At 41.4% G+C, this 14,595-nt stretch overlaps 1 protein-coding gene across 7 annotated transcripts in view; it reads right to left on the reverse strand.

Moving 5' to 3' along the window:
* Positions 1-1,379: 1,379 nt before the first annotated feature.
* LOC124310360 (protein downstream neighbor of son homolog) overlaps positions 1,380-14,595 on the reverse strand; it is a 96,956-nt gene continuing 83,740 nt past the window's right edge. For 5 of the 7 annotated variants that reach the window (XM_046774208.1, XM_046774210.1, XM_046774209.1 and 2 more), the window contains 6 exons: positions 4,704-5,342; positions 4,097-4,425; positions 3,521-3,741; positions 3,053-3,256; positions 2,298-2,484; positions 1,380-2,227 (listed from right to left, as the gene is read on the reverse strand). In XM_046774208.1, the coding sequence (XP_046630164.1) occupies positions 2,049-2,227; positions 2,298-2,484; positions 3,053-3,256; positions 3,521-3,741; positions 4,097-4,425; positions 4,704-5,342 (1,759 nt within the window). In that variant the 3' untranslated portion in view covers positions 1,380-2,048. Of the gene's footprint in view, positions 2,228-2,297; positions 2,485-3,052; positions 3,257-3,520; positions 3,742-4,096; positions 4,426-4,703; positions 5,343-5,485; positions 5,817-14,595 lie in introns of those variants that run through there. The other 2 variants (XM_046774212.1, XM_046774213.1) reach the window with 2 other exon arrangements.

Here is a 14,595-nt window from a genome sequence, read left to right on the forward strand (position 1 = left end):
CGACGATGTTTACTTGGGCAAAAATCCCTTCCACTCAAAGGATCAGACGGAAATTACCGCGGGGGCGAAACGCGGGGGCGACGAGGAATTCATGGAAATTTGCACGTCGTATGGGAGAAAAGGACATTAATTGCTCAAAGCACACAATCGATATCACGCGAGTCTACATACGTATACGCGTATGTACGCGTTCACGGTGAAACAGGGGTGTTATTACGGGTATGCGCGACGCCGCAGGACGAAGGACGCAGCCCTCGGACCGACCCCCTGCAGCTCGCAACTCGCGGGCCGAAAACCCTCCGGTGGAATCTTGAATCCCCGTTTCGGGGGCAGTTCATATCGATTCGTTATTTTTAGGGATAGCCAACCCCCCGCGTCGCTTCAAAAATACACTCTTCGCGGCAGGCGGACGACTACGCGTTACCGATAATCGAGCCGACTAGAGTCTGTCGGGAAAGTGACCAAGGCTGCCGGAATGTCATTGGAAACGTTGTTATGGAGCAGGGTTTTATATAAAATCACTTGCACTAACGAGTCATTATATTCGGACTATAAAATCGAGTCGTTAGGTCTCAATGATGCGTAAAAAGTTGATTCGAATTTTCGACTAATTTTCAAACACAATTTGTTAATATGTACCGATCAAAACAGGAATTGTTCAGGTAAAAAAGTACGCCTCGAGTATCGCGAAAGTGAAAAGCGCGTACTGTAACTCGTTTTGAAATTCATACCTTACAACTTTCATATTCACTTTTGTGATCCACGCTATGTTACGGTACCTTAGAGTTCGTACTAAGCCAAGTATACACGAATATTCGAAGCGATAATTCCACTTCAGAACGCAGATGGAAATTTTTGAATGTTTCGAAAACTGTTAATCACATTGCCGTATCTCCGTCACTGATCAACGGTTCTCAGAAAATACGATTTCCTAACAGTGCTATGGGTAGACCGATACGTATTAGAATGCAGTAAACTTCCGTTTCGTGATGCATGAAAAACATTAGTTATAATGCTTGGTCAGGTTTCTTCTTTTCTTGCAACGCGGACTGAAAGGGTGGACTCAAATATTATCCTATCAGAAAATGAAAACTCGTCGGAAATTAACTGAGAAACTGTGTACTGTGCTGCATTTAATCTGACCACATTCTCTATATCTCGCTGCCAGACGCCGTTATCAAACCGAACCGCAGTACATGACGGAACTTCCATTAGCGATATAGTTGTGGCGTTCTCTTTCAAGTTTCTTGGAAATAAGTTGAAGAGAAGTTCGAAAGTATTCGAAAACAAGTACGGACAAAATAGATGTGAAATAAATTCCACCGACGTTCACTTTACATCCACTTCACATTTTTCTCAAATATAGTTACAGAATGAAACAATGTATGCATTTTATTATTCAATTGATATGCAAAAATATACACCTATATCAAAATGAATTACAGTTTGTAATATGTGATTTTTTGAAAATCTCAACCTAATCAACACGCAATATACAACGTGAAAAAAATAAGATGCCGGTATTTCGTCTTAATAGCTATAATAAATAAAATAACAATAACTGTCGTGATGTAGATAAAATAAAATCGCTGGGCTGCGAGCAAGCAGAACATTGTCGGGTGGATTCTGGTTTATTCGAGATGCTAATTACTTTGCAGAAAATCATGCCGATTAAATCGTTTGTAGCGCATGTCTAATTCTTTGTGTAATATCTACAAAAAATGCGATATCAAATGCGCCGTGATGAAAAAAAAAACATAACCTTGGAGTAATGATTGATAATAACGACTTCTAACAGTCGAGGTAAACCAAATATTTTGTCACAGGTCAAAATGCATCGTTAAGGCGCGAGTTAAATAAATATCAATGATACTTTTTTGTCAAGATAATTGCTGATTGCGACGAATTGAGCATTCATTGTACTGAATGTTTTGAATAATGCTACTGTTAATTTACTGCACCGCAAAAAAAGTTATCTTTTGTAGTAGCGTTTAGTGAACGCGTAACTTTTCGATTAAAACTTAATCCTAAATTATCATCGACATAGATCAAGACCACACGTATCCGTCATTGGAGAATTTCAAACTTTCTAAGATCTGTATGCGTTGCGGATCTGGACAGCAAAAATGTTGGAGCAGCTTCCCGCTAAAACCGCAATCGCTGAGATTTTCTTCACCAAACACGTTAGATGGCGCCTTTACAGATTCTTCCGAGGCGGCTGCACCTCCTATAAGAATATTTAGAATTTCATGTATTACGGAGAACGAGTTTGGACTGTTAGATGGCATATAATTTACCTCGTCCATTTCCTGCTCGCGAAAATGGAATAGTCGAATTGAGATGCGCGCAGCTGACCGAGAATTGTTCCAGGTGACTCGAAGTCATCAAATGGCAAAGGCTCGGCAACGTGTGCGGTAAGAGCGGTCCTCGCAGCTCGAGGGAATAAAATTTCTCCATATCTATGGTCACGACGCTCTCTCTGACCTGTGTAAACAGTGAATTTATATGAAAGTTAGCTTGAGTACTGAGAACTATGAAAATATTCGCAGCAATTTTGACCGCGAAAGATCGATTGGTGATAAGTACGTGTGACGAGGTATGCCAATTCAGGGTTCGTACGCTTTTTGGAATCTGAAATTCCCTAACTTTTCCAGGTATTTTAGCCTGAAACTAACACTTTTACAGTAATCTTACAAGAAATATACCGCTGAATAATGACAATTTTTTTTACACATTAATACCAAGATCTTCAGTATTACCTAGTAAATATCTTGCTATCTGACTATCAATTTACAAAAAACAGGCAGCAATTTCCCGTAAGAAAAAAACGAAAGAAGGCTTGGTATCAAGTAATATACATAGAATGTATGAAGTGGTGCGATGAAACAAAATTTTGAGTACAATGTTTTTTTCAAGATCGATAGTACTTTGTATAAGAACAATTTCAGTCTTATTTTCGAAATCTCTGACTTTTTCCTGCTATAAAAAATTCCCCGAGTTTTCCCGATTTTCCCCTGTGCGTAAGAATCCTGGCCATAGCGGCGATAAATACCTTGAGCGGCTTCAGCGTTGCGCCGTGAAATGCAACGGGCGCCAAAAGAGTTGGAGGAATGCCTGCCAAGGCACCGGTCGAAGCGATCGACGATTTACAGTTTATCAAAAAGTTAAATAAAGCTTGCGTCTCGACGTCTTGAACGAAAATTAACGACTCCGCCGAGTTGTCTATTTCACTTTCTTTATCCTGAGTAAGACGAGCCTAGAGCAGAAACAATTTGCATTCAAATAAATTATCAGGTATTCATATGATAAGACAATAACACGTGAATTTTAAATTACGTTGTTTGCATAAATTTTAACACTAAAAACTGCAGGTTTTTTCATAGGTTTGGTTAACAATGTTTTTTTTCTTTTGGCATCATCAAGTACGCAATCCCGAGAGTGGAATTTGATTTCTGTTAGCGGACAAAATTGCATTCAACTATACTAGAAGTAATTCGATATTTTAAAATCTGGTCCATGCCTGCAAATTATTTATTTTTCTAATTTCAGAATCTTCAAATCCGAGGCTTTGCAACCACTTGTCTGCTGGCCCATCCTCGTCTTCATCTTCGTCATTAAAATGCTCCGTGTCAGTAGGATTTGTCATATTTGATGCTGAAGAGTCCAGAGTATCGCAGCCAGAATCGGTTGTATCTGACCGCCTTTTGGAATTTTTTTTCAATGGCATCGTAAACTCTATGTCTGAAATGGAAGCACAAATTGAATAAATGGAATGCAGATTTGATGTGCAGTAGTAGATAACGCAAAATAGACAGATAATATGGCAACTGAGCAGCAAAATCAATAATTTGCTGAAACGTCAAGAAAATACCAAACATCTGACTCTACTTTATCGACTTCTTTTACCCACCAGGTATACATTGGCTGGGCAAGTTCGTTTATGGTGTCATGGTAAATACAGATCAAAGAATAGGTATGTTTATCAAGCTACCGATCACCAGTGACCAGTGAAACAAATGCGCTGTTAAAATTCGGGATGCAATTCTTTGCAAAAAAAGTTATGTATGATTATTAGAAGGCTACTGATACACATTACCTTCTTGCTTAAGAATTTGTCTAAATCCTCTGGTGGTCGGTGTGAGAAGGGCGTGAACTTCTGAAACACCGCAAATACCAGCAGCACGGAAGAGAACTGTGAACGTGTTTGCGCATACGTAAAAGTATGGACATTGTCTTGCACGCACTAGCTGGAACAACGATCTGAAGCTTTCACTCCATTCCCGGTGCAGAGCGTCTTTGATGTGCTGGTTTGTTGCTGCCATTGGGCTGCTCGATATTGCAGCACTAGCTCTGCCAGCAGAGCGAGGAAATAATTCTAACCAAGGTAGCGAAGGATGCTGCCATACCAAACAGCATTGGTGAAACCTACAGGAGAATGAAAAAGATTATGCTTATGAGGATGGTGAAATGTAACAATTTTTAAGCGTTACCTGACGACAACATTGCTGCAGGAATTTAAGGCCGTAAGTACATCGAACCAAACTGTGTTCATTAGAGTTTTCATTTTATCACTACTAAGAACATTACATGGCAATATCTCATGAGTTATTCTGTCTCGATTTTAAGAAGGGATTATAATTTTTCAAAGAATTTAAAAGCTTCTTTGCATACCAAAGTCTACATTCGATGTGAATTGAATATACCTTGCATTAGGACTAGTGTCTAATGTAGTTTCCTTTTCACCGATGTCCACGCAGCGAACAAACCCAGTAGTGCCAGATGCTTCTTCGCTAGTTTTTAATTTTCCATTCCAAGCAAATGGTTTCGGAGACATGAATCGCATCTTGGTATTCAGCGTCCAATCTATTGGGATGTAGTTATTTCCTTGAGGCGCTGGTGTTGGTTCCTCCTCTGCGTATCCATTCTCTAGTTTTGTCAGTACGCTGGAAAATGAGAGGGGGGTATTTTGCCCAGGCTTGTCGGTGTTTCCCGATTTTTGAATGTTCAACAACTCAAAAAGGGTTGTGTCGCTGCTCGCTTCCAATTCCTGCGCTGTCAATGGCGTTGTTTTGTGCTTTTTAAACGTAGTTACATTTTTAGAGAATGGGTTTTTACGCTTCAAAGTCGTTGAACCTTGTCTGATGTCGGTTATAGGAATTGAACTGTTCTGATCTATCGAAGGTAAAGCCTTTTCTACCAAAGTTCTGTTCATGCGTGCCTGAAGCGCTCGCTTTTTCAGCTTCAATCGATGAAGCTGCATCACTTGCTCCGGCCGTTTCCATTCTGCCAGATCAGATGCAGAATTTTCATCCATTGATGGGTTGAAAGTGAACTTCGTCATACTGCAATGAGATAAGAAAAATCAATGTACCTATTTGCATGATTTACCCATTTTCTTTTTTTACTTAAAATCAAGTGCAACCGTCTCAACATGCAACAACATCGAGGAGCATAAGTAAACCCAAACATTTTTAACATAAATCACCGTTTAAAGTTTGTCGAAATATTAATACAGAGCTGTTCAGCAGATGTGCTATTCGTTGGACGCTGTTACTGCGTCGTTCACAAATGAACTTATACAGAGTGGATGGCAGATGCTGCCTTTCATAAACATGAGTGCGACTTTTTTTAGGTTAAGTTAAATGTTTTCGAGCGATATTTTATCTCTCTAGTTGTTACGTCGGTGTTTCAAGTTTTACGGTTAGCGCTAAACATTTTACACTGATAATAAACAAAATATAACTTGCGTTCATTCAAAAATACGGAAATTCAGTTCTTAGCAGACGTAGCGTTTCACGCATTCGATGCCCCCCCACACCGTCAATGAGAAGCGCAGATGCTGAGTTCTGTCTTTTTTCTATGCGCGCGCTGAGTACGCGCGATGCTTTTCAATATGGCGGCTGATTTGAACGTGGTTTAATCGTCGACACTATCATGGTATCAATAACCTGGTACAATTGATTTATTACTAAACGTAATCAGTAATTTATGGATTTTATGGCTACTCAAATCTCACACAGAGATTTTAAATTAATCAAGACGAGCTGTCGTTAATCGGCCTGTCTGACGTATAAAAGGTAAAAATAGCCAACAGGTCTGATTTGAAACTATACGGTTCTCTACCTTTTCCGAAAGGAAAACTTATCTATGAGCGGCTAGCAAATTTGCAATATTTTTATTTGTAAACGAACATGAGATAATCTTAATAACGCCTTTTCCGCGTGTGCAAATTAGGCTTTTTTCCAAACTTGAGATCTGTCGTAGTAGCTCATGGTTAATATATAGCATGGTAATTCAATAAGTTGAATCATTGTTTTAATTACGTTGCTGTGCTGATTGTTGAGTGAAATCGAACTGCACATGCAGTTATTGAGTTTGGCGACTAATTTTTCAATGAAAACCAGTTACACCGTGTATAAAAATTGTTCAACACACTGCGCGAAACTGTATTTCCAAAACTGGGATTATTCAACCATTCATTTTGACCTATCCATTTTGAATGTAAAACTTGCTTGATTTTGAAGTTTCCACTCGTTTTGACTATCATCTGTGCAGTTGAGCAAGGTTCGCAACATACATAGGTATACATGTGATTAATTCGTATTATCGTATGACCTTTTGTCGGTAGTTTTATGCTGGTAGAAGTAAAAAGTAAAAAAAAAAGAAGGAATCTGTACTTCGAGAGAGAAGAAAAAAGTGGATAATAAATTACGTGTTATTTTGGTGCAACTGGATGGCAATAAATATGATGTCAGATCCGCTGAGAAGCTAGCTTAGTCGCTTTTCTTCCAGAAGAGCGAGTTCCACCCCACGTCGTAATACAGATATGGTTCACTTTGAGAGGCGCCCTTCAAGATATATATGTATATATACATATATCTAAAATATATATAAAGCCCGCCTGCATCTCGTTCCGTACTCGAAACTCCGCTTCTAATATTGAACCGCATGCATTATGCATTAGATGACCGCTTATGTTGCCTGTTTGACCATGTCTTTCGCGCTAGGAATATTCGCGTTATATTCCCCCAAGACTTTGCAATAATATCTATCTTTTTTCTTCTCTCTCTCTCTCTCTCCATTGCTTCATAGATATCAGTAAAAATGTATACCGTACGTTCGGTGCTTGTACTGACCGCTTTTCGAAAATTTTCGATTCAAATCGACGAATACTGTGCGTACAAGAAAACAACGCGACGCTTTCAGATTTCCACCTGTACAATGGCTCTGCGGGTTCTGTTTTTGTGGCGGCTAGTCAAGCGTTTGTTTTTGATCTGCCATTTGTCGAAACGGAACATTGTTCGGCCTACCCGCTAAAGGGCAAAGCCCTGCGGGGGCGTTTTTGTTCCTGTTGAATGGGAATATGTATACGTGCGCCAAACCGAACATAACCGCGGGGCTGCCACGGTAGATTTCCTCCCGTGTGGGAAAGACCCGCCTGTTGCGTCTCTCCATGCAGAATTGAAAAAATACCCAATTCCTTACCGCTACGTAGGTATAACCTGCGGGCCCAGCTGCCAGCCAGATATTACAAACGCATTTAACGAAATCAAGGAAAATAGTAGTGAAAAGTGAAATTTTTCAAGACAATTCCTTAAATTCCGCAGTTCGGTCTCTACTGAGAGAATTTAATTTCGCATTTTACCCATTCGTCGGGACAAATTATTCATAAAGTGATTTTCTTTCTTCGCTGTTAAAAATTTTTCAATCCGTTGCCGAATAACTGGTAGATAATGTATGAAACGTTGATGTATACAAGTGTCAAGGTAGCATTATAAATTGAGGCCTGAAGAGTGATTTCATTTTCTGTTATATTTTCTTTTCTTTTTTTTTTTTTATATCTATTTTGTTCTTTCAACCGTCGCGCGGGGATTTCTAGTGGAAAACTGACAGAGTTTGCCCTTTAACCGGGCATATGGGAAGAGTGAGTCTGAGGAGATGAGCGCAGTGTATTCTCCAACGGGTATTTGACTTTGAGATGAGCTGACATGGAAGGAAGGAAGAAAGGAAGGAAGGAAGGTTTCGGCCCGGTCGGATTCCTCCGAGCACCGCCTATATCATTTCCTATGGGGAGCTTGCGAACTCCGGGCGGAACCTTTCGCGGATTTATTGCTTCGAAATTCAACACACCTTGGAAAGCACCTTTAGCAACTGTTCAATATTGGATGCCTGCAGTTCGTCGTTCAAAGTCCAAAATCTTCTCTGCTCACGGTGGCAAAAGTCTACGTACATTATACATATCGCAAATTGAATTGGTCCTCGTATATACATATACGGAATAACCGACATTTCTACGAGAATTTGAATTATACGTCTGGAATTTCAGGTAATGCATATTATTTCACTTCTGCGTCGTAATAAATCAACTTTACAACGTGACATTTGTAAGGGGTGCCGGTTTGATGCGAATTTATACTATATTTTACGGGTCCCCAGATCAAAACACTTACTTACCGTTTATGGTATTTACATCAGGTTCCATTAGCATACTGTGTGATTTGGATTTGCATATTATACGAATAATTAATAGGGAACGAGCGACAACCCTTTGCGAATTATTATCCCTTGCTGTGATTACTTTCCGTCCAGCTCCCGTTTCCGGTTGCTTCATTAAAAATATAAGGTCGAAACATAGACCGGGACGAGAAACCGAAGTGATCCTACGGAGTTGAAGTTTAGTGCCGAACAAAAATTATTTCTACAGAACATTGGTGGCAGTCTTGATAAATTTTAGATACATCAACATGGCGATTTTCAACCATGCTGATTACACCAATTAATCACTTTCTGCTATTACAAATGGTGCATTCCGTGAGGCGATTAAAATCTAATAGAATTTCAGTCGTTCCGTTTTGCATAAAATCCATACAACAGGTATACCTGTGACGTTGGTAAAAAGAAGCTCGAAGGTGGTACCGGCACCTGATTAGAACCGGAATGACGCATTGGTAGCGGCTATTACGGCGTGAGTATTGCACGTGGCGTGACGGCGAAAAGAAATAATATCAAATCGTAGAACTACGCAGCTTGCAGGCGGCGCGGGTTAGGAAATCAGCTTACAACTCGGCTAAACTCTTTTAAAGGACAAATAAATATGCAAATTACATTTCGCAAACTTCAAATGCCATGCATCTTCGCCTTTACGAGCAGAAGAACAAAGTTTAGCGAACTTTTACACCGTCGTCGCAGGAGTGGTGAGGAGGCATGAGGCGTCGAGCCGAGCGTCCTGCAGGATTGGCGAAACGGGGAGGGATGCCGGATATATATGTATACAGGGAGGGAATTCTCTTAAATAATATAAAATTCAGGGGAACTTGATAAGCCGCAGCCGCTCAAACTTTTCACTCCCAGCTCCCATTTCTTATTATAATGAATGCATATCGGCTTAGCGTGCAGAACCCTTTTTGTGCGAAAGGCAGCGTGCTGCTTTTGGACGAAAAAGATTCTACCGTTCCTGAATCTTTCGAAGAAGGTCGTACCGTGCAAGATTCGAAAGAAATCGCGACCTTGCGAAGATATGGACTAATTTCGCCGTACGCAACAATTTTCACGGTCACATTGTCACCGCGTAGTTCCGAAATACCGCAGTTATTATACAAGCTTGTGAAACTTGAAGAGGTCGGCGACCCCAATTCCGTATATACTCAGACGTTAATTAATACTCCTCGATAATGCGAAATAAGATTATCGGGTTGCCCGGATTTCCGTTCCGTTAATATACACTCCGCATGCGAAATTCTAATTCTCACGGCCAACGTATACCCTCCATCTACGCTAGATTTCTCGGACCGACGCGACGCCCGGCGTCGCGACGCCTTAGGTGCGCGTCTGCCGCACACGCTGGAGATAATATACGTTTGTGGGGCGGCGTCGGCACCTCTCGCCACCCTGGTACAAGCATAATATAAGCTGTAACATTTCTAATATCGGCGATGTTCCCTCGGGTTGCAGGCAGCCAGGGTTTGTATGTCCACGGCCTTTGAAGCGCGTCGGTACGCCGGGCGTCGAGTGACGACGCGACGCCTGGGATGTCAGGGACAGATTGCGCGCGTCAAGCCACATGCCGCCAACTCTGGTTTGATTTCCACGGGAACAAGCCACGGCCCCCAGATATGACTGACAGCCTCTCCGCCGACACTCGACGCCCTTCCAGATGCCGACTCGTCGAATTTCCCACCTAGTTTCAGCAATTCGTTGGTCGACGAGTTGAATTTTAGCGAAAAAGAAAAAACGGACAAGTGCGAGTAGAACTCGCGCCCTGAGGGTTCCGTATAGCAATTTTTTATTTGATACTTAACAACAAAGTAACGATTTTATGGAGTTTTTCCTTTATTTGTGCTGTGAGACCTTGCTTATTGCCAAATTTTATAATTCTAAGTCAACGGGACGTACTCCATAGACCTTGATGAGTGAGTTTGCGAGTATCAAAATATGTGGCATAAATGGCCGTGTCTTTCGATTGCGTTGACTTAGAAGCTTGAATTTTTTACACCCCCAAGGGACCGTAGACCTTGGTATTTGACATTACTTTCAATTTGATACCTCTACCTGTCCCTGAGAAAAAGGGTTTTGACAGACGGACGGACGGACAACAAGGTGATCCTATAAGGGTTCCATTTTTTCCTTTTGAGGTACGGAACCCTAAAAATGACGTCGATAGCACAGAAGGAATGAAAAACCGTGGAATCAGTTCTATACGACGTTATTTACGGTTATCGATGTGTCGAAATGAAGAAATTGATAATCAGAATCCAGTAGTTTGAATTTATTATATGACTTCACGGAATCGATCGGAAAATTATTATAGATTGAAAATCTGTCTCAAACAGGTTTTTAGAACACTCGTTATTCCCTGTGTGCAGCTTTGCCTTTCAAACCTTTCTTCATTGTCTGATATTTTTGGATGAACAATTTTTCGACAAGACTATTACGGTCATTTTTTTACTATACAGGTACACACCGGTACACCGATTACTAATTTCTCTGCAATCATTTTTGTTAGTTACAGACTTCGAAATTTATTTTTTTAGTATCTCGGTCAAATATAGTGACATAGCTTTTGGGGGAATGAAAAATGCACGGGATATAAACCGTGTCATCTTGGAAATTTTTGATAGTCTACAGATTCGCTGTAAAGGTATAACGCGAATATTGTATAAGTATATAGTCTGTAGATTAAAAAATATACATGTCCAGGTGGAAATAATATAAATTTGAGGAGTAAATTTATCGGGCGCCAGTTGAAATTATTCAAAAAGTTGGCGTCCGCGCCTAAAAACCAATACATCACTCGAGCTTTATTAATAGGGGCGGAGGGGGGGTGAATTAAAAGCCGAAAGACAAATGGCTCCAGTCTCGCTAAATCTTTGCGAAAAACTTAGTAATTTAATAAGCAATTTCATGCAAATTTCAGGGCGTAACCGGTCGGCTAAGGGGACTCTTTTGGGGTGTTTGCACTGGAGGAAATTGGGCTTCGTCGCTATACATACACCTCTATCCGTCGAATCCATGGTTATTTCAGGGGCCAACGATCCGTCGAGAGGGTGTGCAGGACGAGGCGTCGGCCGCAGCCTTCGCGATGTGCGGTGAAGAACGCCATCGTTTCAAAATGCAATATGAACTGTATGAGGTACCGTACTTGGCAAATGACTTTAAGGATGTACGGGACGTACAGTCCGGAAAAAGAAGCGTCGAAACAAAAACTTGATCGAAAAATACTTTAAGCAGCGTCAGTGAAGCTAATCTAGTTACGTCCAACCAAAAAGATTCCCGTGATCCAGGAAAACGTTTTAAAACATATTAAACTTGACCTGTAAACTCGCTTATCGTTTCAACTACATGAAACAAGTCATATTACCTATTTTACTATTTTTTCCCGAAATGATTCACATTACCTGCCCGATTCTGATGAGCAGTAGTTCATTTTATTAATGCATTATTTCTCCACAAGTCGTCCGAGGTAAATTGTTGAATTATTACGATAACGTGTTTCGTGTTTGAATCATAAGTTATCACCTAAAAATTGTAACGATTATCATACCTGTTTTTTTTTTTTTTTTTGCTTAATTACCAGTAACGAACTCAAGACGACAAGTGTTTCAGACAATCTGTAGGGAATCATTGTAACGAATAAGACGAGCTACTATTTACTAGAATCGGAAGAAATGTAAGGATATTTTGTTGAAAAAATAATGGAACACTGGTAATTTTATGAGGTTGTCAATATTAAGGTGCACTGACAGTTGAAATCACTATGTTTGAATATTCTTTCAGGATCAAAGAACTTTTTTTTAAAAATCATATTCAACTTGTCTCGCTTCAGCTGCACCCTCCGGAGCGTTGATCGTCGCGACGTCCTTCCTGTTTCGACGAATTTTTCACTCGACTGTACAACCTTCGTGCCAACCTGTTGTTCAACCAAGCTGCAAGCGCAACTAAGGACGAATAACTTTCAGGACGATTTGAATCCTCCCGACGCCGACTGATTTGCAGACGTACTTCTTTACTTTCGCTCCTGTTTCTAGGCGACTCGTCATCCTTATATTTCGTGATCCAAATCCACCACATCGCCTCGAGACCGGAAGCCATTGGGCAGCCTCGGCAAGGGACGCCGCTCGGCTATAACGACCCACTTATCGCGGCTTTTCTCCCTTGGGCGGCGGCGAGGAAGGAATGATTTTTTCCTCGTCTCTTTTCAGCTTCTTTTTCAGCTTTTCCTGTAGCTCAGCGCCCCGCTGGGTTCCGATGTGACAATCACGTGCCGATCGACGGATCGGCGTCTCGACGCCCGGTCACTACGCGTCAATATAAATATTTATACACCCGAGAAGTCTACCGACCCCAATCTCGCGTGCAGGCGCGGATAGGTGCATGGGGGTGATTTTCTTTTTTATCAAGGGATCAACCAAAGCCCACGCATCTCATTTATTTCCGTCCGTATATATCTGCCGCGGTAATATTCCCTCCCATACGGTACGTGTCTCACTTCAGACGATTCAGTTGACGACGCTTTTCCTCCTCATCTCGATATTCCCCGGTTGTAATGCATTATGGCTCCCAATCGAGCCGCCGAGATGCGGAGGGAATCCGTATTTTCACGAACTGTGGGAATCCAGCCACTCCACGATGGTAATTGGAAATCTATGGATATCGTCCGGACGTGATTCTCACGGTTCAGGGAACTCGAGATTCTTCAAACGAAATCTCAACCCTCGTATCGACGCTGTATATTAATCGAATTATATTAATTATCTTCACGCGATCCGATAGCTATAAACTCGCCAGGCAACGCATATTGCGACGAATGAAGTAGTCGATTCAACTCGTCTACCACTTGCCTTCAACCTTATAAAATACAGTTACAATTGCATGAAAATTCAATTCATTCAATTACCAAATTCTATTAAAGTATCGTTATTAAATTTCATAAATCTTCAAATTTAATCGTGATTGGAATATACGGCTATTAATTAATAATGATGCTCAAAAATTAATATACAAATATCATCGGTGTGTAGAAAAAAAACTATCGAGTCTAACCAATGTCGAATCGAAAATCTATGCAGAATAATAAGTTTGAAGCATATCCATGTTATATTTTGAATTTCATGGTCATGCAGTTTTAAAAAATCTCCAGCCACGTACACAATTGTGCTTTCGCTATTTTTCTGCAACGTGACTAAAAGGATTACGGCATAATCTCGAAGTATGGCAACAACAGGAGAATGATCCCGTGTATCTTATACATGTACTGATGGATAGGCGGCTTATAAAACCTATAGGTACCCAATAGACGCATACCTATACCTAGGTTTATTCTTCCACCAGACGTAAATACGTGTGCACGGAGGGTGATGTGCCTGCATGGAAAGGATCGCGTTTATACAGCGACGTCGGGGATCGAAATTCGAGGCTTGATCTCCGGGGATCGTCGATCAATCCATCACCGAGCGGAGCATCAGCGATGCCCTGCAGAGTGTGTCGCGGGTGTGTGATCTACTGGCGATATACTCGGCACACCGTTAGCATCATCGCCCTGGCAAGCCTTGTGACACGGTTGGAATATCTTAGGATTTCGGAGGTGAAAGACGCCACGTAGGTACGCTTGTATTACGCTGTATTATACCTGCCGCGAAGAGAATAAACGGAGGACTTCGGGTGTATCGCAGGGTTGGTAATCAGGAATAATTTCGTTAAAAAATCGCATTTTTCCTCTTACATACACGCATAGCTGTGTCGCGGGGAGCGGCGCATTGAAATGCAATAATTTTAAAAGCGTTGCATAACGCTCTGCAAGCTCCATAAAACCGAGCTGATTCCCTCCCCCTTGCCCGAGAAGAAGAGAGCAGTTACGCCTGTGTAACGCTTGGCCGGTTGGCGCGTTAAGTCCATCGTAATTCGTGGCTCGAGACTCGGCACAGGTCCATTAAACTTTACACCCGGTACCTCCGAGTCCTTACAAACCTTATAACGACGACTTAACGATTCGTATTCCGATAAAGCGCCGAGGATTAGGGAAGCGAGTCGGGCAGTCGGGATTCTCTTACCCGCCTGCGGAACACGGTTACATGCGATTAATCGTCATCGAGGAGGCGG

The sequence above is a fragment of the Neodiprion virginianus genome, chromosome 1, assembly GCF_021901495.1.
Source record: "Neodiprion virginianus isolate iyNeoVirg1 chromosome 1, iyNeoVirg1.1, whole genome shotgun sequence".
NCBI lineage: Eukaryota > Metazoa > Arthropoda > Insecta > Hymenoptera > Diprionidae > Neodiprion > Neodiprion virginianus.